This window comes from Onychomys torridus, chromosome 14, assembly GCF_903995425.1.
Source record: "Onychomys torridus chromosome 14, mOncTor1.1, whole genome shotgun sequence".
Taxonomy (NCBI): Eukaryota; Metazoa; Chordata; class Mammalia; order Rodentia; family Cricetidae; genus Onychomys; species Onychomys torridus.
The window spans coordinates 25,670,321-25,696,851 of NC_050456.1; the positions used below are offsets into that span (position 1 = coordinate 25,670,321).

The 26,531-nt window shown below is 40.6% G+C and overlaps 1 protein-coding gene across 1 annotated transcript in view; it reads right to left on the reverse strand.

Moving 5' to 3' along the window:
• Window positions 1-26,531, reverse strand: part of Slc25a21 (solute carrier family 25 member 21) — a 463,568-nt gene that overhangs the window by 31,149 nt on the left and 405,888 nt on the right. Inside the window, exons 4-6 of the mRNA XM_036206183.1 lie at window positions 24,153-24,219; window positions 18,392-18,451; window positions 13,911-14,018 (exon numbers count right to left, since the gene is read on the reverse strand). Coding sequence (XP_036062076.1) covers window positions 13,911-14,018; window positions 18,392-18,451; window positions 24,153-24,219 — 235 coding nt within the window. The remainder of the gene's footprint in view (window positions 1-13,910; window positions 14,019-18,391; window positions 18,452-24,152; window positions 24,220-26,531) is intronic.

A 26,531-nucleotide genomic window follows, 5' to 3' on the forward strand; every position in this document is an offset into this window, starting at 1 on the left:
GCAGCACCATGTGCTAGCTTTGTGAAGTGTTTCCTTCTCTCTGATTTATCTTCGCTTCACCTGTTTGTGAACAAGGACAACAATAGAATCCTTCTTATAGGACTGCTGTTATGATAACTAAGCAGATGGGCTTAGTCCGATGTCAGCACTCACTGTATGTTTGCCTTTTATAATAGCAGAGATTACTACTAGCAAAAACAAGAAGTTATGCTAATAAGACAATGGGTATAACAGTCTTGATAACTGAAGCAGCAACAGTGAACTTGGCTGCTTTCCCAGAGGACTTGGGTTCGATTCCTAGCACCCACAGTGCACACACATACCATTAGGCTAAGCACACACACACACACACACACACACACACACACACACACACACACACACACACACGAAATGAAAAAGGTGAAGCTGGTTGGGAGGGAAGGAAGTACACGCTTCTCCCTACACCTTCTGGCTGTCTTTTCCTCTTTCCAGACTCCTGGATTCAGATGAAATCCTCCGGAAATGCATGCAGGAGGTGAGACAACAGATCCACTTCCTCGGAGACCCAACCTCATCCATGGCCTGGCTCAAGACCCCCTCCAGGCAGCGCCTCTCTCCTCAGAGCCTGCTCTCCTTTCTGCAGCAGCAGATTCTATGCCTGCTGTTGTTGCCCTTGTTAGAGACTCTGCCTGGTAAACCCGATGGGAAGGAAGGGCTGTCAGGAGTAAGGGTTGGGAATGGAGCAGCGCACAGGCCGAACCTCCAGGGCAGGGCTTGTGTGTGTGTGTGTGTGTGTGTGTGTGTGTGTGTGTGTGTGTGTGTTCTCAGGCACCTGATATCACAGAGTGGGTGATAATGTCAGAGCTCAGTTCCGCCATTCTAGTATGTTAGATTGTTTCTGTAACTACCCTGTAAAGTGGGTGGCAGGTAACCTATATTATCAGTATTTTAGTGGGAGGAGTGAGAGAATTAGCCGGGTTAAGCCGTGTTCCTAAGGTAAAATGCATCTAAGTGGTCCCCCCCCCCCCAATCTCATCCTTGTAATAGGTGACATGATGTTCAGGGCTCACTAATCCACTCACCACAGGTAGCAGATTCATAACAGTATATAAATACTTTTTTTTTGAAAGTTGGGAGTGTAGTATAAAAACAATCATAATTCCAGTACCTACAGATATTAGAAGTATGATAGAGTACTATTTTGCTTCATTCAGGGATCTTGTGTCATACACATGTAAGCAAATATTCAATTAGAAAGGCAAAGCATGACTTCCACTTGGATGCTTAAACAGTAAAATGTAGAATCATTTTGACTAGATCTTCTGCAAACACAGGAGATTTTACTAAACTTATTTGATTACTGGGCTTCCCTTTCCAAACAAAATGGTGACTGATTAGCATCATCAGCCAAATGATTCCAACATTGTCCACCCCAGCATCAGGTTAATTTCCTTGGGAAATTTAGATTCAGTCCAATTTTTATATTTAGTTACCGACTGTGGGCCAACTGCATTCTAACTCGCCTCGATGTACCTGGCAGCTTCAGAGATGTGTGAGGGAAGAACAATGGATTGGGATGTTGGGATGTAGGTAACATTTTGGGATGTAGGTAACGTTATGGGATGTAGATAATATGGATAGGCAAGACTGTCCTGGGTACTGGGATGACCAAAGTGAGCACTGGGCTCAGCCTTGTTTAACTTTGATTTCAGTGACTGTCAAATGCTAACAATGGAAATTTCATGTTCTTCTACACATATGTCGAAAGCCTAGAGCTCCTAGAGACCACACTAAAGATCTAACATAGTGCTTTGCTCTTATTCTAACAACAATATTTTTGCTTTAGCTTATATTTGGTGATATATGCTTATAAGTTTCACATATGTCATCAAAAGGTTCCACAAATGTTATGGACCTACAGAATTAAATTCTCATCAAAAAGTCTTTAACAGGTTTAATAATAAAAAGAAGAACTCCAGTGAGATAAACTAAATTACAAAAAAATATTTCATAGTCCCACTTATTTATTTTTTTAAAAGAGAAGTTTGTATTGGAGTATGTCTAGCTACTCAGGGGCCACATCTCCAGAAGAAAACCGTTGTCCCCCCCCTCTCAGCTATCAGTTGCCAATAGCTTGCCACAGAACTTCATGAGCCTCTTTTTTACCCAATGTAAACAAAACCTAGAAACAAAAGCAAAAAGGTTAAACATACAGAGATGGAGAATCAAACCATGATTACCAGGACAGGGGAGAGGAACAGGAAGTGGAGAGATGTAGGCAGAGAGCAGCAGATATGTGCTATGAATAATCCCAGAGATCTAAGGTCCTATATTAAGACCGCCATTAGGAAGGTTGCACCTTTGGGGAGGTTTGTTAAATAAGTAGATTTTAGTGTCTCTTGTTATACAAAAAGAAACTATGTTAGACGATATGCTGATTTGCTTCAGTACAGTAATCATTTTATTTTACTTAAGGTTTATTTTTATTTATGTGCATGTGTCCCCTGCCCCAACCCTGGTGTGTGTATCCATGGAGGCCAGAAGAGGGCATTGGGTACCCTGGAGCTGGAGTCATAAGTAATTTTTAAGCTGCCCAATGTAGGTGCTAGGAACTGAGCACTGGTCCTCTGAAAGGGCCATCTCTCCTGCCTTGCAATCATTCTTATTATCTATAAGCATCCCTGAACATCATCTTGGAAATCCCAAGTATAAACCATGACATTTATTTAGATAATAAAATTTAAAAGTTCAAAGAATACACATCAAGAGAGAAAAGACTCTTTTGCTGAAATCATACTTCCAGGTACCACTGGGGCACTGATCCTTTACTCTTTGAGAGCCCAGGACTACAAACAAATCACAAAGATAATTTATGGCAGCCTGAGCTATTTTTTCCTGGAGCTGTTCCTTCTAACTACTGACCAGAGTTGGCTCCAATCAGCTTGCCAGATCACAGACAGAGGTTTTAGGCATTGTTCCCCAGGTAAATAGCTATCAGAATGTGGCCAGTAGTACAGGCACGTGGTGTATCTGGATTCCTCCATTTCTAAGGCCCAGGAAGAGCTCTAATCACACTGTCGAAGGGTAGCACACTTGTGATCCTTAATCTGCTTCAGGATGGCGAGATGAATGGTGCTGCATCTTAATGCTGAGTGAACAGAACTGTTGCTCCGTGCAGCATCATGAGGCTGGAAAGCAGACTGGATGGTGTTTGTCCAGTGGGTTGAGACTCTCTAAGTGAACCTTGGGAGGAATTCTGCTTTGTGAAAGGGAAACCCAGTTGCCACATGTGGGTAGGAAAATATGCTGGCTTTTCAGGAGACAGACAATCATCTATACTTTTCATTACTCAAATCAGGTCTTGAAGAATTTTCATAAATTTGAAAGGAAAAGAAAAAGGAAAGAAAAACCTTCCTTTCACATCAGAATAAAATGTAAGTGAAAGAAAGGATTTGGGCTTAACAGTACACATTTATTTTAGTTTAGCTATTTCAATAATTTACCACTATAGCTTATTTTAACATGGCATGATTATAAACAAAAAGATACCCCCAATATAACAACACTCTGTCCTGAGTTTTCTGTAGACTCTCTTTTTTCTTAGATTTATTTATTTATGTTGTGTTTTATGAGTATGAGTAGTTTGCCTACATGTATGTATGTATGCGTACTACATGCATGCCTGGTGCCCACAGAAGTCAGAAGAGGGCACTGGATACCATGGAACTGGGGGCAAGGATGGTTGTGAACCACTGTGTACGTGTTGGGAACTGAACTCAGGTCCTCTGCAAGAAGAGCCTGTGTTCCTAGCCACCGTTTCATCTCTCCAGCCCTGAAATCGTCTCTTTAAGCATTCTGTGTATGGAAGATAATCAGATGTCAACAACCCCTCCCAGATGCTGAGCCACAACCACACTGAGATGCTGTCCCATGATCCCTCCTAAGAGATGGTGGGGATGCGTTCCTCCCTGCATTGTTGGCAGAGCACGAAGGAAGATTCCAGTGCTGTGATAACGAGACCACTGCTGGGAGAAGGCTGGTAACAAGGAAGGAGCCTTTGCTTCATCAAAGCTTTGGAAATGCTCTCTTTGGGTTCTCCTTCACACGTCTCAATTACCCAGGCTTCTTTATTCCAACAGAAGAACGTGATTGGCTAAAAAGTGATGCTCACGTTAACGGTCAGTTCCTTAGAATTACTGGCATGAGGGGTCTTGTTTTATCTGTTTACGGAATAGGAAGAAACTTCAACTCTATAGAGACACTGGGAGGGTCTAGAATATCAAACACGTGTAGTGGATGAGTTTACATGGCCATCAGGGTAGGATAAGTGGTGGGAGGAACCACTTCTTCTCCAGCTCTCTATCACTTGATTTATGAAAGCAAAGTATAATACTTTAGTAGTTTAGAACTGTACATAACACATTTTCAGTATTAAATAAAAGGGAACGCCATGTGAGTTGTCTTTCAGTATTTGGCATATAGATGCTCTATAAATGGGAGCTATTATCATTACTTCAAAGTCTTGGGTTTGAAAGCAAAAACTTAGGGCTCCTGGCACAGCTGAGTGAAAGATGAAAGTCTACTTTCTGTGAATGATAATAGAGAGGCAACTTGGCTGCTCCTTTAGGCTTTGGTGAAAGATAGTTATAGGAACACATTCACAGGTACAGTTCTCTGCTCTGCACGTTAGCATCATAGGCTGAAAAGAACAACTTAGGTCCCGAACAGTGAGCGCTGGGCAGTGCCTCACACGGCGATGCAAGGAGACTCTGAACTTGGTACTTCCCTTGTCGCTGAATTCTCACCCTCTGTAAACCCAGTCACACACTCATTCTACATATCACCCAGCATCTCATTTTCTTTCTTGAAAGAGCTGCTCCCAAAACACACCTACTTATGTTGATCCTAATATAATGAATTTCAGTAAAGTATTTGTTGGTTATCTACAGAGAAAGTAATCCCTACACTTTGTGATATTTCATATGATCTAATTGGTCTCTGGTAGATTTCTAGAATAAAGTGTGCAGAAATATATTTAGTAGAATAGTCTCTAAAGCCACAAGCAAATCCTGAACTAATTTTAAAAATTCTCTCTTTAAAGATTCATCATCAATTACTCATTTACTATCTGTTCATCAGACCTTCAAATTATAATTACAGAGCAAGTAGGTAGGAGACTATTCCTTTCTAGGATTGTATGTATTTAAAGACTAAATAGATGTAAGACAGCCCCTTTCAATTTTCTAAAGGTTTAGCTTAATATTTGGAGGTGAGAATGATTATGCTCATGTGTGATGTAGACAAAAATGACAGAGGAAAAGAAAAACTTGTGTCCCAGCCACACATCAGAGGCAAATTCTATAGACCTCAAGGGAAGGAAAATAACCCTTTAGCCAAATAATAACTTTGAAGTAGATTTCAAAGCAGAGAGGAAAAACTGGGAAACAATTCATACGGGATTTTGCTCCTGGGGAGAAAGTCACATTTTCCAGACTAGGAGAGAGAGCATGCCAAACATCACTCAGTGATAGGAGGCTTCTAATTCTTAGAACTACACAGACAAAATACAGTACATCCGGGTAGAGGACAGAAAGGTACACAGGGACAAGCCACAAAGTCATAATTCTGGCAACTCTGGATGAGCAAACCACCTCCAACACAGAAATCCGTGGGCAAGCTTAGTCCTAAGCCAAAGAGATTACAGCTGAGGAGAACTCTTCACTCGGGTTTAGTTTGAAGGACAGGGGGAAATTTGGGTCCCTCTTGATTTTATCTGAACATGTTTTTACACCCATTGAACCAAAGCGGTGCTTACTTTACTCCCCATGGAAGGTCGAGCGTATTTAAATTAGAGACCAGTTTTCTTTACTTGCTGCAAATTTTCAGATGCCGGCCAAAGTTCTGGTATAGGAATTGGCGGAAGCGTGGCAAGGATTATAGTCTTTAAACGATATGGTGGTAATTAAGGATCCAAAGGAAGACAAGCATACCTATTGAAACATTTTCTACACAAGTTCTAAGGATGTGAAGTCTGTATTAGGAACCAAAGCAACCACAATTTCCTTTACATTTCTGGAATAGTTCATGGTTAAACCGGGTGGGAAGGCATATTTTGTGGGGAACATATTTCTGACTGGCTAAAGAATCTGCTAGACCACAGAGAACACAACGGGGGCAGTTGGAATCAGCCCAGTGTCTGCCATGCCTGAGAGGGTCTGGTGGGGATTGCACGAGAGGCCCCCCGGCACGGTGGCTCCTCTCAGCGAACGGCCAGCATCACTGAAAAAGGAGGTTTTGCTTTCACTCGGCCAGTCCTTGGACCTCAGCTGGGTGCCCTTTTGCCCTGGACCCCATGCTTCAGAGGGGCTGGTTCCTGCCCTTTGTTAATGATGCCTCTCACCACGGCCAGAGGGCCTTCCACCCGACGACCTCTCATATCTCTTCCTGGACCGCGGCAGTCCTTATGCATCATCTTTAGCACTCAGTCCCGGCTTCCAAGAAGCTAAGTGTAGATGTAAATGTAGTGTAGGCTGCTGTTTTCTTAGGCTCCCTTCCACTGCAGCCGAGCCCCTCACAGCTGTGGGAACTTCTTGGAAAATTTCTTATTTAAAAGATCAAGTTGATTCACCACCTCAGGCTGAGGAAATAAGAAAATTTAAAATAACCTGGGTTGGATTCCACGGCAGTTCATAGCCCAGACGTGAGGGCAGTGAGGAGCGCAGACAGGATGCCTGAGGAGTTCACGCGGTTGGCAGGACAAGAGCTACCTGGCTGCAGAAGGGACCTCCTCGGGGAAACCCGTTCTGCTTTTAGAGGCATTGGGCCAGTGGCTCATTCTGCATGTAGCCCATGCGTGCCTCGCTCTACCACAACCGTAGCTGTGAGTGCCTGAAAACGAACTCAGCCTTCTGTGAGCCCACTGTCTTATGTGAAGAGACTTGATGAAGAATCCATGTTTACACCACACAACTGTTGCAGAAGAGCTTGATTGTGGCAGAATCCTCTTGAAAGTGGCCTCAAATGTTTCTAGTCTCATCTCTAATTTCCGCTGTTATCCACAGCCAGCAGATTGCTAGTTACTACTCGTTATGACAGTGGACCTGCACTGCAATGTAAAACCGGTTGATAGGAGGTTGTTCTTGCCGAGATAAAGGTTCAGTCTCACCAATCCTCTTTTTTTCCCACCCCCCACATTCCCAAGCTCTGTTAACAGCTCTGCTACCCTCTATTTCTATGGGTTCAAACTTTTCCAGAGTTCACATGTGACTGAGATCATGTGATGCCTGTCTTCCTTCCCGTTCCTAATTTATTTCACTTAACATGAAGCCCTCCAGGTTCATCTGTGTTACCATGAAGGATGGGATTTCATTTTTCTTGTGGTTGAATAGTATTCCATTTTGCATATGTGTGTGTTGTATTTATTTCTTCACCATTCATTGGTCAATGGACACTTAGGTTGATTACATATCCTGATTATTATGAAACATGCTGCAGTTGATGTGGGAGTGAGGATATTTCTTTGGCATATTGATTTCATATCCCTCCCTCCCTCCCTCCCTCCCTTCCTTTCTTACTTTGAGACAGGGCCTCATTGTATAACCCTGGCTGGCCTAGAACTTGCTATGTAGACCAGGCTGGCCTTGAACTCACAGAGATCCACCATCTGCCTATTGAATGCTGGGTTAAATTAAAGGCATGCACTGCCACACCAAGCTTCATTTTCTTTGGATATAGTCTTTGGAACTGTTGATAAAATGACAGTTCTGCTTTTATTTTTTATCTGTTTGTCCATATATCTTTTCATTCCCCCCTCTATTTGTTCATATATCCTTACTTGCAAGTGTTCATTGCAGAAAGTCGTTGGTCTGGTTTGAGGCCTCTGGTTTCTGCTGCACTACCGATGCTGGTCCATCCCTAGGACTCCTCTTGGATATCCTGTTGTTGCCCTGTGTCCTGGAGATCCTGCAGCTTTGGGTCTGCAGGACCAGCCCCTTCAGTTGCTCCGGCCTATCTCAGATTGGATAGATGTTATGAGGTGGGCCAACTCATAACCCTGGTTCTGGGCCCTGGTAGTTGTAGGGTTGGTCAGCCTGCCGGCTCTTCCCTGTCCTCATCGTCAGGGTACAATCTGCAACACTGCCCTGGCTAGTTCACCCCTTGCAGCAATGAGCAGGAGCTGGGGCCAGTTCTGCTTTCACACCCTCAAGGGCGGCTCTACCACACCTGGACCACCAGGGCCAGCTCTACTGTGCTGCCCAGGTGAGGCCGTTCTTCCTAGTGCTGCATCTGGTAAGGGGCAGGACTGCTCTTCTGTTCTTATGACCTCAGGGCCATCTCTCCCACCTGCTACAGGCAGTGAGGGGGCGGGCACATCTCTCCCCACCCACACCACCATATAGTAGATGGGGGGTGGGGCCAGATCTCCCACACTCAACTTCTAGGAGCTGGTTCACCAGGGTCAGTAGGGTCAGCTCTGTTGCCCAGGTGCTGCTTTTAAATTTTTAAAGGTACTTCCATGCTACAATTAGATACAAGGAATAAATTATATTGTTCTGTTGAATAGTAGGAGGACTATGGTAAACAATAATGTATTTAATATTTCAAAACTTTAAGAGAGGATTCTGAGTATTCTTATAGTGATAAATGAAAAATATCCAAGGTTATGGTTAGGCTCGGACATCCTGATTTGATTGTTATATGATGTATATACATAGATTATGTATATACATAGAGAAACATTGTAGCCCTAAATCTATACAATTATGTCAGTTATAAGCAAAGTAAAAGTAAAACGAAGTAACAAGAATTCAGTCTGAATAGATGGTATTTGCAAATGACCTAAACAGGACAGGAAGAAGACTGGCCATCATTAAGTATACTGTTTTTGTTCTGGTGACTGGAGGCACTGCTCAGTATTAATGGGTGAAATACTTCAAGATAAACTGTCTTTTCTTGGACTAAAAAAGTTTATATGATCAACTCATATCCACAAATACTTACCACTTGTTTAGTTCCTATGGTGATATTGTGTTCCCCAAAATATTGTGTACCCTAATAAACTTATCTGGGGTCAGAGAACAGAAAAGCCACTATATACTTAGGCTAGAAAGTGGTGTCACTCACACCTTTAATCCTAGCATTCCAGAGGCTGAAATCCCTCTGGATTCTAAGTTCAAGGCCACATTCGAAACAGCCAGGCACAGTGACACACGCCTTTAATCCCAGGAAGTGACAGCAGAAAGAGAAAGATATATAAGGTGTGAAGACCAGAAATTAGAAGCATTTGACTGGTTAAGCATTCAGGCTTTTGAGCAGCAGTTCAGCTGAGAGCCCTTAGGATGAGGACACAGAAGCTTCCAGTCTGAGGAAACAAGACTAGCTGAGGAACTGTCAAGGTGAGGTAGCTGTGGCTTCCTCCTTTTCTCTGATCTCCCAGCATTCACCCCAATACCTGGCTCAGTTTGATTTTATTAATAAGAACTTTTAAGATTCATGCTACAAGTTCCTACTATTTGCCAGGCTCAGGTAAAGACCACTGTGTGCATAACCACTTTTTAATTCTTACAAAAAGCATATTATAATATCTACAACACTTATTAAACTGTCACTGTACACACATTGCTTTAGCAGCTTTATATATCACAAGCATTTAATAATACACATGGGTGACTGAGCCTCACTATACTCTCTGACACAGGAAATATGAGGGCACCAGTTAATTAATGACCGAGAAGTCTCTCCACAGTTGTGCTTCTAACCTCTGCATAGAAACGCCTTGCTACAGGGAAGACCACCAGAACTTTGCTGGTGAGGGAACTGCAAGTACTATGTTCAAGGCCACCCAGTTAGGACATAGTGGGGACTTTCATCTGTGTCTCCTAAAACATGGACCAGCTTTGCCTTTTTTATAGCTGGCTTCCTGTTCTAGACAGCTCTGATTAGATACATTCTGAAATAATTTGCTCACAAGGTTTAAACTTTGTGAAAAATTAGATCCAGAAAAAAGGATATCCTTACTATAAATGAAGTCATGGAACCTGAATTATGCAAGACTGAGTCCCAAGATGGGCCGGCAAGTCACTACCCATCAGCAGTGGAGTCCCCCAAAGGTGAGCCTTGGCCTTGGCAGAGCCTATATAAGCATTCTTTTGGAATTATAGATTTTCATTATATTTTTATGTGTTTTCTAAATTTTCTACAATGAGTGGGCACCACTTTTAAAGGCAAGTGTTCACAGAGGATATGTGAACACATCTCATAACAAAACTTCCAATTACTTATAAAAAGTACTTAAATGTCCAGCTTCATCTGCCCCATTCCAGACTCCTCTTCAGAACCAACCAGTTAGTGACTTATTTTGACCTTTGTTGTCTTATGTGGAAGTGTTTACCTACATAAGACCATTGAGCACTTGAAACACCTTGCTTGAGATACTATGCAAGAAAAATATACCCAAATTTTAAAATTTTAGTAAGGAAATAACATTATATCGATTTAACAATGATTACACATTGAAATGAAAATTATGGAGACAGTAAAAAGACCAGCAGTTCTGAGGGATTAGGAGAGAGGGATGGATGAATACATGGAACACTCCTTTAACCCCAGCACTTACGAGGCAGAGGTAGGCTGATCTCTGTTAATTCGAGACCAGCCTGGTCTACAAAATGAGTTCCAGGACAGCCAGGACTACACAGAGAAACCCTGTCTTGAAAAAACCAAAAAAAGAAAATAAAAGATATACAACTACCAGTTCCTTCTCCAGCACCATGTCTGCCTGCACACCACCATGTCCTGCCATGACAATAATGGACTAAACCTCTGAAACTGTAAGACAGCCTAATTAAATGTTTTCTTTCATAAGAGTTGCTGTGGTCATGGTGTCTTCTCACAGCAATAGAAACCCTAAGACATCCTCTGAAACTGTAGCAAGCTCCCAGTTAAATGCTTTCTTCTATAAGTTCCCTTAGTTATGGTGTCTCTTCAAAACAATAAGGCAGTAGCAAAGACACGTCCCATTAAATTTTTATTTGCGCCCATGTGTGTTATGGTTTATGTCTGTGTATGTGTATGTAGGGATTCACAGACATGTGTATGGATCTGTATGTGCTACAGGACATGTATAGTGGTCAGAGGATGACCTCAGGTGACTCTTCATCGTCTACCTTATATGACAGGGTTTCTCTGGTCACTGTCTCACAGGCCAGTCTACCCATGGTCTCTGCAGCCCACCTCACCATCGGAATGCTGGGACTATAGATGTGGGAGACCTTGTCTGCCCTTATGTGGGTTTTGGGGATCTGGATTCGGGTCCTCACACTTGTGCAGCAAGCTCTTTGCTTGGTGGGTCATGTCTTGAGCTTTCGTATCATATTTTTTACAGTGAATATATGTCATAAATATATCTAAACATATAGAATATACAACATCAAAGGTGAACCCTACTGTAAGCTACAGACTTCGGCAGTCATGTGTCAGGTTTATCAGCTGTAAAAATGGGTTACTCTGATGGGGGATGTTGACAATAAGGAAGGTATTCAGATAGAAAGTGTTTTGTTGTTGTTGTTGTTTTTCTTCCTACTATTCTAAAATTCTGAAGTTGATCTAAAAAGATAACTTCCTAAAAACACTTTGGATATACTGGGCTAATTAAAACTATGCTATTAAATTAAATTCACTTAATTCTCTTCACTCTTTCGTCAGCTACTAAGTAAGTGGCTGGAATTCCATTTCTATTGGGCCAGCACTGACTGTCGTAGAGTCTGGATTAATTTTTGTGCTTTTATACTTTTTTTGTTATTTTATAAAAAGAATTTATCATTTGTATGTTCAGCTAAAAGTTATTAGTTACAGAAAATTAGATTTCATTTTTTTTTAAAACAAAATTTGGTTTTTGTTTTTCTTTCCTCCTCCCCCCACCTTCTCCCTCCCTCCTGTGTGTTCCCCCAGCCTCAGTAGCTGTCTTCACACTTTCACTTCACATAAAACTTGTTTTCCTCCCCATTACAACTTTTCCCTCCTCTCTTGTGGTCCCCTATTTAGTTTTAAGTCTATACCAGTATTTGCAAGCATTACATTTCAGGACTTCTGTATGAGAAAACAAAACAAAACAAAACATGAGATTTTTGTCTTTCTGAGACTGGGTCACCTCACTTAATATGATACTTTCTATATCATTTCATTGAAAATCTCATAATTTTGACTCCAAGTAAGCTTCTTCCATCTGTCTGTTAAAAAATGACTGAAATACATAAACAGTTTATACAGATAGAACTTGTGCAAAAGGACCTGGAGTGTGGTCACACTCAGCAAGTGTTTTGTTGTTGAATGAGCATGGTGTTTATCATGCCCTAGCAAAATATTGGCATATGAAATGTGTTTTCTTACTTGGGCTTGGTATAGAATCTCCTTGGGAGCAGGAGAGACAAAAAGAACGTTAGGAATAAACAGGGTGCTGTGAACGCTCCTGTTTTTATTCTAGGGAGTGTGCCTTGGTATTTTGTCCCATTCTTGTGCCTGTAGTCATATGTTGCCTGGACAAAGACCTGCAGCTAAGACCTGTTTGCCTCTTGGCTTCTCACTGCTGCCTTGACCTGTTTGCCTCTTGGCTTCTCACTGCTGCCTTAAGACAAGCTTCCCCATGGGCAAAATCTGGCACTGAGCAGTGATCTCCAAAGTTTTCCTCTTTCTGGTAATTTTACCACTCTAATAAACTATTTTTTCTTGGGCCGATTCCACGGGAACTGTTTTAAATGCTGCATGTTGATGGGGGGTATTTGAAAAGCTCCTCTCTCCTTCTTTTCGATTCTTACTCCTCACCTTCATTTTCTCTTAAGCTAGAAAGACTGGGTAACAGAACATAAACAAACATCTAGGGGTATACAGAGATTTTTCCAGCCCTTTCTGATGTTCAAACTTTTGCAACTGAAAAAACAATCTCTTTGAATCTAGTTGACTTCACCTGAGTAGATACCATCTGTTACAGCAGCCCTACACCTCCCCAATCTCCCCCACTTCAAGTCTTGGTAGTGATAGGTGAGTAGGGCCCCCTTTCTCCCAAACCCTGCCCAAGAAGCTGTCAGGCAACAGCAGCAGGCAGGAAGTGGGCTGGGGATGAGGGGTCTCCACCCATTACCAGCTGCTTAAGTAGTCGGCAGGGGTATCCAGGTCAGCAGATACTCCAGACCAATTTACACCACATGCTACCCACTTATGGACTTAAAACGCCAGGGAAGGACCTGGAATGTTAATCCCCTTGTTTTCCCCATGCCTTGTGTTTGGAATCCAAAAGAATCCAGCAGGAACAGTTGGATTTGGCAGTGTCAAGGGAATTATTAGGCAGCTAGAAGGAAGTGAAGGCAGCACACACCAAGAGAGGCTGTCTAGGTGGAACATGGGGTATCAGTGGTTAGATGTCAAGACCGGTCACTCTCCAAGTGGTGATGTCTTCCCACAGGCCTCATGACTTGCTCATTCAGATATAACCCAAAGACAGCTTTGACAGATTATCAGAAACTTTTGGGTGGAGTGGGGAAAGGGGTGAGGTAATTTTTTTAAAAAGTGACTTCATCTTTCTAAAAGTACAATAATACCATCACCTCAGTGGTTTTGCTACAGCATCTTTTCATGCAGTGTGGAAGAGAAATTTTTGGGGGGAAACTCCCAGTAAGTCACTATAAGTTTCATTAGCACTCTAAAATAAAAATATGTACTCCTATTTATCTATCACACCTTAATGCATTTTTAACATTTTGCAGGGGATAGTTGACTTCTTCTTATCCTACTTTTAAAAGAATGTTTTGCTGTGACTTTAGAAGTACTTAATATCTGGGTTCATAATTTTATGAATTGTGTACACACACACACACACACACACACACACAAAATTTTTTATATTACATAATAGTAGGAAAACACTACATGGTTACCTCTGTGAATGTATTCCTATTGACCTGCAAACCAACTTTTACCACCTCAAAAGGGTTGACCACAACGGCTTCTGTTAGTCCAGATCCAAGTCCAGCAATGGCAAATGTCTAGAAAAAAAAGTCAATCAAATGCTTTAAAATAACTGATCATGCATGTTGGATTAAACATTCTGTTCATTATACAATACAGTCAAAGTTAAGACAATAACAAAGGACCCCACTAAGTGACTATATACCATTACTAAACAGCTTGAATTCTAAATTACAGAAGCCACAAACCACATCCTAATGTTTTCAAAATAAAACGTCAAAGTCCCATCAACAATGATGTTTTCCTTTAACAAAAGGAAAGGCTGTTGGACTGGTTAAAGGTGGATCCTAAAACATCTTCATGTATATAATGGAAGAGTTTAAATTGTAAAGGAAGTGCTCCATTTTAAAATATCTACTTAAATGCATTTATTGACTAGAACCACAAATAAAATGTTTACATAAGGTCGCCTCCCAGGTACATAACTGGAAACATTCAGATGTATAGCCCTGTTCTTAGAACCACTGCTTAAGATTATTAACAAACAAAATTATTTTCATTCATCCTCTATTTTATTTTGTTTTTATTTCCAACACTGAGGATCACAGCCAGGGCCTTTTACACAGTAGGCAGAACTCTATCACTGAGTTACATCCCAGCTGTCTTTTGTTTTTAAAGGAGTGATTACTCTATTTTTGCACCTAAAATTTGACTAATAAACACTGTGATGAGAAATGGCTAGTTGTTCTCAAGGGATCCTCTAAAATCTAGAACATTGATCAAAGGATGGTTGTATGTCAGATTCTTTTTATCTATGGGTTGAGTGTCAGCAATAGAAACCTAATCCCAGTACTTGGGAGGCAGAGGAGGGCAGAGCTCTCTGAAGTTTTTCTGTTTTTTGTTTGTTTGTTTTTCATTTCTAGAGCTTTATTGAGAGAGAAAAGAGGAGAGAGAGAGAGAGAGAGAGAGAGAGAGAGAGAGAGAGAGAGAGAGAGGAAACGCCCTCGCAAGCGCGGAGTGGGGAGAATACAGAAGGAGAGAGCGCTCTCTGAGTTTGAGGCCAGCTTGGTTCTACTTAGTGAGTTCCAGGACAGCTGGGACTACATTAGAGAAACCCTGTCAAAAGAAAAGAAAGAAAGAAAGAAAGAAAGAAAGAAAGAAAGAAAGAAAGAAAGAAAGAAAGAAAGGTGGGAAGGAGAGAGGGAGGAAGGAAGGAAGGATGGAAGGAAGGAAGGAAGAAACAAAGAAACAAAGAAAGAAGGAAGAAAGAAAAAGAAAGGAGAATTTTAGCAATTGGAAGCAACAATTTTCTTCTACAGCAAATCTAAAGGTTTCCTAGAAAATGTACACTAGAAATAAGCATAGCAATAATTAAAGCGCATATGCATGCACAGCAGAAAAGCAAAACCTTCACCCTCCAAAATCCCTTGCTGCTGAACTAGTTCCAGGGAAGACAGAAATCTTCTCTTTACTTCATTCACTCCTTTCAGTCTCTGCGACATGGCCTTTATAGCCCAAGTTGGCCTTGAACTCTCACAGTGATCCACCTGCCTCAAGCTTCCAAGTGTTTGGATCACAAGCATGTACCATAGCTGGCTTCAGATGGTCCTTATTTAGTGTTTCTGATAATTTAAAGATAAGAGAGATGTGAGTAAGAAATGTTCTGTGTCCTTAAAGTAGAGGCAGGGTTGACTGAGGGCCGGGAGTGTGGGGAGGTTGCAATGTAGCCCACACCTCACCTACCAAGTGAGAGCCAAGTGAGAGCCACAGAGAGATGGTGGTCAGGGGAGGGGAACAGCTCTCACACAGACACCATCTGCGCTGCTGGGGCTATGTGCTCATCCTCGAGCTTGGGACAAGCCAGTTCCCTCGTCTGTACAACAGAGAGAGTAATGGCTAGTTTCTCTACAAGGGTCAAAGTAATGCATGGGTGTTCTTTTAAATCACTTTCCAAACATGGCTGCTCTGGTTTCCCATGAAAAATGAGGAAGAGTGCAATGCACACAGATTCTAGGGGAGAAGGAGACTGGTGATAATTTCCCTTTCTCCTACTTCATTACAATTTTAAGCATAATTTGTTTAGGGTAACTGACCAAATATTTTCTCATTTATCTCAGACTTCCATCATGGAGTCCAGTAAGCAGGGGGAGAAAAAAAAATAAACCAGCCCCAAACTCTTCTGCCTGGGAAAGCTAAAATCCAGATGTTAGGGTTTTATTACTCACTGTATGCAACCTTCCAAGTAATTCACTTTTTTTTTGCCCCTCTATAAAGCTCAGCTACATCTGCTGTCAGAACTAGCATTCAGCAGTCCCTTGTCAAAAGAATTGATCAGATATCAACATATCATGTTACTGACATTGTTGCAGAGGCAGGCCTTTGCTGTTGGGTTTCCAGCCCTGGCTTTCATGTGAGCACCAGGCATATTTAACGGCTAAATGCCTCACTGTATCCAAAAAGAAACAGGAGTAAATGAGCTCAAGAAAAGAAGAGGACCGAATATGGTTCACATGAGTTCATTTATAGTGGATGGAGTGGCCAAATACTTTTCCATTTCAAATCTTGAGTCAAAAGACTTGCAGTGTCTCACATGGTACCCTGGTGCAGCTCTGAAACAGCCAGCCAGTCTTTGGAGGCCATGTTTATTTACTCCTACAAGTCTTTAATCTTTTTATCAAGATGTTTCCAAAGGAAGATACCATGGAAAAGTCTTAGACACACACACACACACACACACACACACACACACACACACACACACACACACACGTTTTTTGAGATGGGGTCTTACCATGTAGCTCTAGCTGTTCTAGAAATTACTGTGTAGACCAGGTTGACCACAGAGGTCCATTTTCCTGCCTCTACCTCCTGAATGGTAGGATTCAAGGCATGAACCTTCATCACTAGAGGCATGGAATTTAAAACAAAATCTTATCCACCTGAGATTCCTGGCATAACTGCTCCTATCTACAAGAGCATGCCTTAGCTATACTGTTGAGTCAGGAGGTTGGCTTGGGAGCTTTATCTAAAATGATCCTTTCTAGAAAGTGGGCATGTATGAATTTTGAGGATAAGAACTACTTCTTTGACAATCTGTTAGAGTAAACATTCTGAAATAAACGTTTACAAGCAAAGGATATATAGTCTCTGATACACAATGTCCTAATCTACAATTATTTTTTGCCTTTATGATGGTGCAAAAACAAAGCACACTTCACATTTTGATTTGATCTTTTCCCAGGCCAACAGTTCCATAAGAGCTCACAGAGCTGGGTAGAAGAAGAATACCCCAGCTCTCGGCTGGTTATTCCTTCAGGAAAGTAAGCATATGCTGACACTTACCTGTGATGTTCAGTGGGTTGGATATACCCAATGCATTTGCGGTTTTTTTTTTTTTTTAAGCTTACAATGGTTTTATAATCAAAGAGCTGAAGGCAAGAATGTTGCTTTTCCAAGTAGAATTTTGAGGTTTTAGCAGCCAAACATGGATTTTCCTAGAGGATAGAAGTCACATTGCCATGCAGAGCACGGTATTATGTTTCCTTTTGCAGATTGGAAGAAGGAGGTTCATGAAATTGCTCTCTCTGGGGCTCTCAGTGCACCCACATTTGGTCAATATAATTTAACTTGCTTTACGAAAGGGAGCAAAGTTGCCAGTCGGTGGTGGCACACATGTTTAATCCCAGCATTCGTGAGTCAGAGGCAGGTGGACCGAGCTCAGCCTGGTCTACAGAGTAAGTTCTGGGATAGGCTCTAAAGCTACACAGAGAAACCCTATCTTGAAATACCAAAAAGAAAGGAAGGAAGGAAGGAAGGAAGGAAGGAAGGAAGGAAGGAAGGAAGGAAGGAAGGAAGAAAAGAAAGGGAGTTAAGTCCCAAGCATGGAGGAATGACCCAGAGCAGTGGCCAGTCACCAAGTGAGCTTTGTGAACTACCTGAGCTGAGCCATTGTAGGATCCGTGTTCTCTCCAGCTGAGTTGTTTACACTCATTCCAATAAAAGGCCCTTCAGTCTGCCCCTGACCACAGAGTGATTTTATCCCAAGTGACATTAAGTCCTATATTGCTTGAGCAACAGCTGGGGAACTGACCTGCTAGGAAATAATCTCAGGCATATTGACTTCTGCATAAATAGATACATGCAGTGTGTATGTAAACAAATGCATGCTTTGGTTTCCAAAGGTGAATGTAGTCTTTATTTTATGTTCTTGACCATATCTTATAGAGGCCTTTCCAGACATATCATTATTATCGTAAATTCATCACTGAGCGCTATAAAATAGCCAGATTGTGAGCTATTATGAAGATGGCTTTCAGCAAGTAGCTGAACATTGAATAACTCAAATTCATATTTTAGTAGCTGGGATTTGGGAATCAAAAGGGTTTTTGTTTCTGGATTTTGCTTTATGAAATAACATACACACTTAAGTATAATAAATATTCTCACTTACCAGGCCTGGTGATAGTGACACAGATCCCAGTAATTTCTTGTACTGCTCAAAGGTGGAAAACTGTGAAACCAAACCAAACCCAGAGATTTATAACAATTTCCTGCAACAAACTCTCTAATTGGCCAAAAGTCCTTCAGTAAATCATTGTATTAATCAGCATTTAAAAATGATGAACCATCTAACATAGCTTTTAATCCTGTCTGGGGCTGTTGCTATAAGATGCCATTTTAACATTCCCATTTTTCAAATGTAGTTATAATAACTTACAGAAAATCTGATGGAATCCCTTATAGCAGTAAATGAACCATACAACTTCCATTTACCATGGCCGTTTTCAGTTTCCCCAGACATCAATAGACTTCTTTCTTATGGCAGTGATTCAAAATTATAGGCCCAGAGACCTGAAATCCTTGGTCTATATGTTTTTTCTATGAACCACTTTCCAAGAAAATGCCCCATTTTCTAATACACTTGGAGAAGACATCCTCTTCTTAGCCTTGCATGTACAATGCTCATTCTCCTGATAGCTCCACAAAATGTTTAAACATTAAGTGATTTCAAAAATGCCACGATAAACTAGGGAAGGGCCCATCAAGTTTATCTAGCCCACTCCCTTGCCCCAAAGAAAGATGGTTCTCAATCTTATTCCATCCTTCAGGATCTGAAGGTAATGACAAATGGAGAACAGGGATCAATAGTGAAGCTGTTGGCACCTTCAGAGGACAATAGTAAGTTGCACAAACATATTTTTTTCAGGGCAAAATGAAATAATTCATTCATATAATAAATTCCTCTTTTTTTCTTTCCCTGTATTCTATATTTTTGGAAAACAACTCTGCATAAGTAGGATATTTTGTTTCTTAGTTAACAGTATCAGTGATAGCAAATTGTACTCTTAGGACCTGCAGTGTCTGAATCTCAAGAACCAAGAAACGGATGGTAAATCATGCTGTTCTTTATAGCTTAATAAAATAGAACAAGGTAAAGAAAAAAAATAGTTATACTCTATTGTTAGAAAGAGGTGGTTTCTTGTGTACATGGCCTCTGGAGTCTTTAGGTAGCCCAAGAATCATTTACTAACAGATTGACTCTTCTTATTCTTTTAAAGAATCGGATCATTGCCATGACACTTTAGATGAAGTTTTGAAATAGACTTTTCTAGAATAAGGATTTGTTCATTCACTTCCTAAATATTTATTAGATTCCTTTCATTCTAGGCACTCAGAATGCAGCAAACACAGCACATACCGCTGCTTTCCTGACCTCACACAGTAGGCACTATTGCTGCTTTGGTGAGAGACACATTAGAAACCTTAGAAGTCATTCCAGAAGGAAAAATAGAAGTCTTAGGTATTTGTTCGTTTCTTTGAGTCAAAGAGTCATTATGGAACCTAAGCTAACTGGAACTCACTTTTGTAGTCTATATTGCACTTGAACACATGGCAATCCTCCTTCCTCAGCCTTTTAAGTGTGGAGATTATAGGTGTGAGCTACCTGCTTGGCTCTACTATCGGGCTTTAAAGAACATTCACTACTTTTTTTTATGATTGTTATCACCATCATTGTGTTTAGACCATCATGTTGCCAGGCATTTGAAGTTAGCAATATACATCTGAAGCCTGCCCATGTCACTTCATCATGAAAGCATGAGAACATTGCCTCACCTGTCCAAACATCAACTGCAAAAACCTTAGCTATTAGAGTTGTCATGAAATAATAGAATACAACTAGAATTCCCTGACACGAGACTTAGACTTAGGAAAATTTGTTTCTCTTTTGTGTCTTTACTTATGTTAACAGAGGAACTACTAATGTTGAAATTGTGAAAGTCTGCTGTGGTCCAGGAACATGCTAAGATCTTGCATGTAGTACTTTACTGAATCCACATGACAATTTTATCAGACAAGAGGAGAGGGTATGGGCTGTGGCTATACCTCAGTAGTAGTGTGCTTTCCTAGCATACAGAATGCCATGTGTTCAGTCTCTAGTTTTTTTTTTTTTTTTTTTTTTTTTTTTTTTTTTTTTTTTTTAAAGAGGGGTTAGGATATACTCATGAGCCACATCTCACTATAGTCATTATGTTGATTTCTTGTCCCATATACCATTTTGGAATCAATTTTCTACACTGATGTTGGGTCCTGGATATTTTGGGAGATGATGGGCCTCATAGAAACCTCAACTACCTTAGTTATTTACTGTCTGAGATTTGTTCAATGCTTGTTTATCCTTTTTCCTATCTGACTTTCTGTCATTTCAGGGATTAAAGACAACACTGGGATTTCAAGGAAGAAGTCTAGGGACATAGGGACTTGTGGGACTCAGCCCACAAGTCTATCAACACTTACAAGGATTTCCAAGCATATACCTGAGGACAGTTCTAGTCTTTTTTATTTTCCTATCTCTATTTTTCTTTTTGTTATCAGACCATGCTCATTAAAAACCCTATTGAGAAAACTATCATGCTAGATGTTCTGTCCTTGGACACAGTTGAGCTGTACGAGAGCATGAGCCTTTCAAATCTTGCTTCTGGATGGGAGCTGAGAAGTGCTCCCGACAGTACTCATCTCTACTCTCACAGAAAGATCCCTCTGAGCACTCTCCCCACTGCCCTTCGAAAGCAGAGGCTTTCCAGACTGACTGGCAAGCACATGGACTGTTCCTAGCTGTGCACTATCAAGCTCTGATCCTCTAGTCCTCTGGGACAGTTATTTTCTGGGTGGTAGGAGTTCTCTCATAGGTTTACACTGTTGCATACTAGAGGGGATTTCTCTGAAATCTGTCTCTGTCTCTCTGTCTCTGTCTCTCTGTCTCTCTCTATCTATCTCTCTGTCTCTGTTTCTCTCTCTCCTGTCAGTCTCAGTAACCTTACTCTTCCTACAGTCTGCTCTTCTTCACAAGGAGTCTCCTGGGTTCTGCCTCTATTTCCCTCCTTACTTAGGGCCTTTCATTGGGGGCATTCATAGGCTCATCTTCTTTGTTTTCCCTCTCCCAGATGTTACCATCCTTCATTGTGTGATATTAGTATCTTTAAACAAAACTGCTGCTTCATGTACATTGTTTATTGTTACTGTTCATGATGTTGCTAATGAAGGAGAGTTAATATGGCTGTTACTCCATCTTGATCAGAAGTGGAAGTCTTGGCCTCCAAGATACTTTGAATAGGAAATGTGGGGGTTTGGAGAAATGGAAGAGATTATCTCCAAACACAAACTCTTTTTCCTATAAATTTCTTCCTGTTTCATTTACTCATTTGAACATCAACTATGTGTGGACACCACAGGAGGTGAAGATACACAGTAGTGCACATGCAGAATTCACATGCTTATAACTGCCCATGAGTTGGGTCAGGGTAAAGAGTCCTGGTGATTTGAACATAGAAAACAATTGCATTTCTGGCCTTGGGAAGCTGAATAGCAGACCCTAGAACCCAGAACATGCTGCCTCCCATCTCTCAGTGTCTCTGCCTGAGTCTTGTCTTCATTTCTGTTTGTTGATTGCAGTTTGATTCTGTCTTCATTTTTGGAAAGAAATATTATTATTTTATTTATGAACCTCATTTCAAACAATAAAATACAGACAAGCATAAAATTGCCTGTTTCTGATTATGGGAACAATTGTAACTAAAGTGTCCATCCCAAGGAAAACATACATACATGGTGTATGCACATAGATGTGTGCACACATGCATGTGCGCTTATGTGCATACACACAGACACACACACACACACACACACACACACACACACACACAGAGAGAAACATTCCTGAATATTTTATTCAGAGGTAAATTTCAATGACACACAATGAGATAGTTTATGAGGTATGAAATTGTTACAATCAGATGGTTGCTTCCATCCCAAATCCTAAGATAAATACCTATAAAATGAATGCTTTCATAAATTGTGTTGAAAAACTAGTGTTATCCATCTGGCAAAGATACACTTAACTACAAGTTCTACTTAAAAAGCCAATGTACTTACCATATGTCTCAATAGTTTTAAGGTAAAATCTACTTGCACCAAGATGTCTGGGACACATCCACCATATCCAGTTGCTCAACAGTTCATCTGTTAACCATTGTTCTGGCATGGAGCACTGCTCTATTTTATTTTTTTAGAGACTAACTCAGTTTTGTAAGGCTCGAGGTTTTGTTTTGTTTTGTTTTTTTTCCTTTTTATTTTTTTGTAAAGGATTGTTCAACATTGATAAAACTTAATCCTTTTAAAGTGTAAATTGTCTCCAATATATAGCATTAAGGGAAATGACTGCAGGAAGAAGTCTAATTACAATTTACTTTATTTATACACGGAAAACACTGAACAAATGAATATATTATTCCAGGGAGACGAAGTGACTTTCCTTTTGAACAGGAACTCTGTTCTGTTTGTTTACTTGGGCAATCTTTTATCAAGTGAAGCCGTCTCATAATTCAATTCAGCCCTTTTGTGTACTTTGGTGAACTTTTTCCAGATCCTCTACTGCGATTCAGATCCTTATAATGAAATTTGTATTGAAGCAATAATATGAGAGCACAAAATGTCCAGCAACAAAGAAGACCCGTTTATAGAGAAAGTATGTTTTGAAGCGTTCTTTTCTGAACTTGAGACCTGAATTTAAATTCTATTACGTTACTATTTGACATAATGCAAAAGTTTGATGTTTGTATATATATGTTGGTTACTTCATCATGTTTTTAAACCCAGTCATTCCCTTAATTTACTCAGTAACAGCATGTAAGCTGTTCCTTCTTGCCTTTCAGGAATATCGGGGATAGAAATTGAGTATGGGAAAAAGCTTTATGCCATTAAAATAAATGGCATAAAGTTGGAAGGAAGTCTTTACATTTATGTTTATGTTATTTTTATAGAAAGACAAACCCATATTTGGTGATATCAGAGATGGCAGTGGGTGGGAGGGCCATGCCAGTTAGAGCTACTGCAATTAGGATTTTTTGCCTGAAAGAACACTCTGGGAAGGGACTGGAGAGATAGCTCAGAGGTTTAGAGCACCGACTGCTCTTCCAGAGGTCCTGAGTTCAATTCCCAGCAACCACATGGTGGCTCACAACCATCTGTAATGAGATCTGGTACCCTCTTCTATATACATAATAAATAAATAAATCTTTAAAAAAGAACACTCTGAGAAACAATATGGAGGTCTTTTATCCTTTGAGGAACTGGCACACATCCATGGACACACACTCAACACCAGTGTAAACCTCCAGAATCATACATTAAAGAAGTGGAAATAATAATTTTGTAAGCACCTGAAGAGAATTTTAGCAGAAGATATTAAAGGGGGAAATAAAGTTGACTTATTAAAAACATCATGTAAGAATCATACACAAATAAACAGTATACTTCATGAGACAGAAATGATTTCAAGAGTGATTTTCTATTTCTTTTTCTTTAATAGTCATTGCTCCAAAGGAACATTTTTTAATTGCTTAAGAAAAGGTCCACGTGATTTTGTAGGTTTTGTGATTTAATTACTTGAGTCTCAGACACTGCTCTCTCTCTGTCTCTCTCTCTGTAAGTAATTTCCTCATCAGAAAGAAGCACCTTTACCTGAAAAAACCCCTACAAACAAATACATATATTTGAGAGACTGGCCACGTCTAATTATAACAAAGATTGATTATGCCACAATTTCTGCATTAAAACTTCTAGTTTTTTATATTAAATGATGTTAGTGCTCCCTTCATTACTATGGGTGTCTTGATATTGTGTGTATACTTGGTGGGAAAGCATTCAGTACTTACCTTGACTGCTCTTTTTGGTGTTTCAGCTAAAATGGGTGGCAGAATTCCTTTGTAAAAGCCAAAAAACCTATCGGAGAAAGAAAATATTGCTATGTAAGTAAGGAAATTGACATCAGAAAATTCTGCCTTTGTTTATGAATAAAGAAAAGCGACTGTCTAATCTAGCCTACCAATTATGAAGTTTGCAACTCTACAGTGAAGATAAGAAGCCTGTGTCTGTCACTGAAACTAAGAAGACAGCCAAGCAATTCCAAGCCTAGAGCCCAGAAGCAAACTGAGAAACGTGGCCACAAGCTCTTCCTCACGGACAAGTTTGACTCTTCTCCACCCAAGGCATTTTTATTCTCTCTGTGTTATAGTTCACTTCAAGTTATCTAAGGTCTTTTATTTCCTCAGTTTTGGTAACCAAATGAGATTAGGGTTATACCCAATTATAGTAGAGTTAGTTATGTATACTTTTGAAGTTCCTTAGTGGAAGAGGAAGAAGCTTGAGGAAGGCCAGGTTTAGGGCTACATAGACTAGCAGGTGAAAAGTTAGACTTTTTCCATGTCAACACTGAGGATACTGTGGGAATACATTTAGACAAGAATAAACTTTGCATGAGTGTCAAATGCTTCTGATCAATTAAAACCCACTATTTCTTTTTCTTATTGGGTCTTAGGAGTCAAAATGTTAAACTCTACTGTCTAAGAAGCTTGATGCACCTACCACATCTCCTTTTCTACCTTGCCATTATAGAAATAGAATATTTTGCTGCATTTTCTGAAGTAATCCATCTTCTTGATATAGTGGCTACAGAAAAGGGTGAGACTCAATATGTCTCTGTTTTAGGATGTCCGTTTGACATGGGACAGAAGCTTCTCTGAGTGATGCCAAGCTTTGCTCTAGCTTCCTCACATTGAGTCTGCTTTTCTGTATGTTTCTAGAACAGAAAGTTAAGAGCTTCCTCCAGCTGGCCTTGTGTTACCCACCCCCACACAGTGACCTCTTGCTTTTATCAACTCATTGGTTTAAACAGCAAGCTCAAAGAAGCAAAGGTTTCTGTAGTGTTTCTAAATTGTTAATAGCACCTTCAGGGTCGGGTGCTGGGTAGGATCTCAGCCTATATTCCAGAAGCAGAGAGAAGTTAGAAAGAAAAGATACTAAGCAGTCAACAATCTTAGGCAGAAGTGCAGTGAATGATGGCTCTCTTGAGGGGCATGCATGTGGGGAAGATACTGGAATCCTCTGTTTCCAGGGGAAAGAACTGGGACCAAGAGCTTCAAGCAGCAAAGAAAGACAGATTTTGGCCAGTTGGAATTTTATTGAAATCACTTCCCATAGGCACAACTATCCAGAGATGGAATGGCTTTTCCTGAAAAGTGGTGAGTTCTACTTTGACATTGGTCAAACAACCTGAACGTCCACTTGTCGTGGGTACCAGAGATGAGATGTGTTTGGCAATGGGTGAGCTTGATGATTCTCAAAGTTGGTCTTTGTCAATCATTCTGTAACCCCAAGAAAAGAACAAGAGAACAGGAGAAACTTTGCCTTACTTTAGAATTTTGTCTCAAGTATAGCATGACTTCTCAGGAAGAGAACTGTCTCATAAGTAACACAAGGACTTCATTTTAAAAGTGATGGAAGAGAATATTAAAAAGAGGTGTAAGGCAGGAGGGAACGGAGAGGCAGCTGGGAGAAACATAAGGGTTTAATCTGTAAAGAGCTGGGAGGTCCAGAGCCCTCTGCTTCATGTTGGTGATGCTTCATTGATGTGCCTTCCTTCTCCTCTCTCTGCTCAGCTCCTTTTATGTACAGTAACCTTGTCTCACCATCCTGAGCCTTAGAATGTACATGACCAGTTTTAACTGGAAGTTCTAAGGGATCCTAGGCAGCTTTGAGTGGCAAATGGAACTCTAGAATCATGTACTTTCCTGCATCGTTTTCACAGAACATCCATGCAACAGTACCTGTGTACTGATGGTCATGCCAGCACTACTTCTGTAGAGAATTGCCACACACCCAGTCTCCTGAAATCACGGCGACCAATTTATTAACACACTATGAGACAGCTGGGAAGCAGGACTTGGTCAGACACCTTGTTCCAATGGACCCAAGTCATATTCTCATTCTTTAATGTGACTCGAGCTAGATCTGTTTGAGTTTTTCTGAAACTGAAAATCACAGTCTTGTTTGGTATGGGTCAAGTTCCAAAATATAAAACCAGATTATCAGCAGTAGCCATGTTTCTGTCATTTGGAGGAAGTCAATCTGCTGTAGCAAAAGAAGAAAGAGAAAAGAAAAGAATAAAAGCAAGCCCCTATTCAGGGAGACTAGAAAGAAGAAAGGGAAGAGAATTGGGTGCTGTGATTATGATTCTACCACAAGAATTTCTTTAA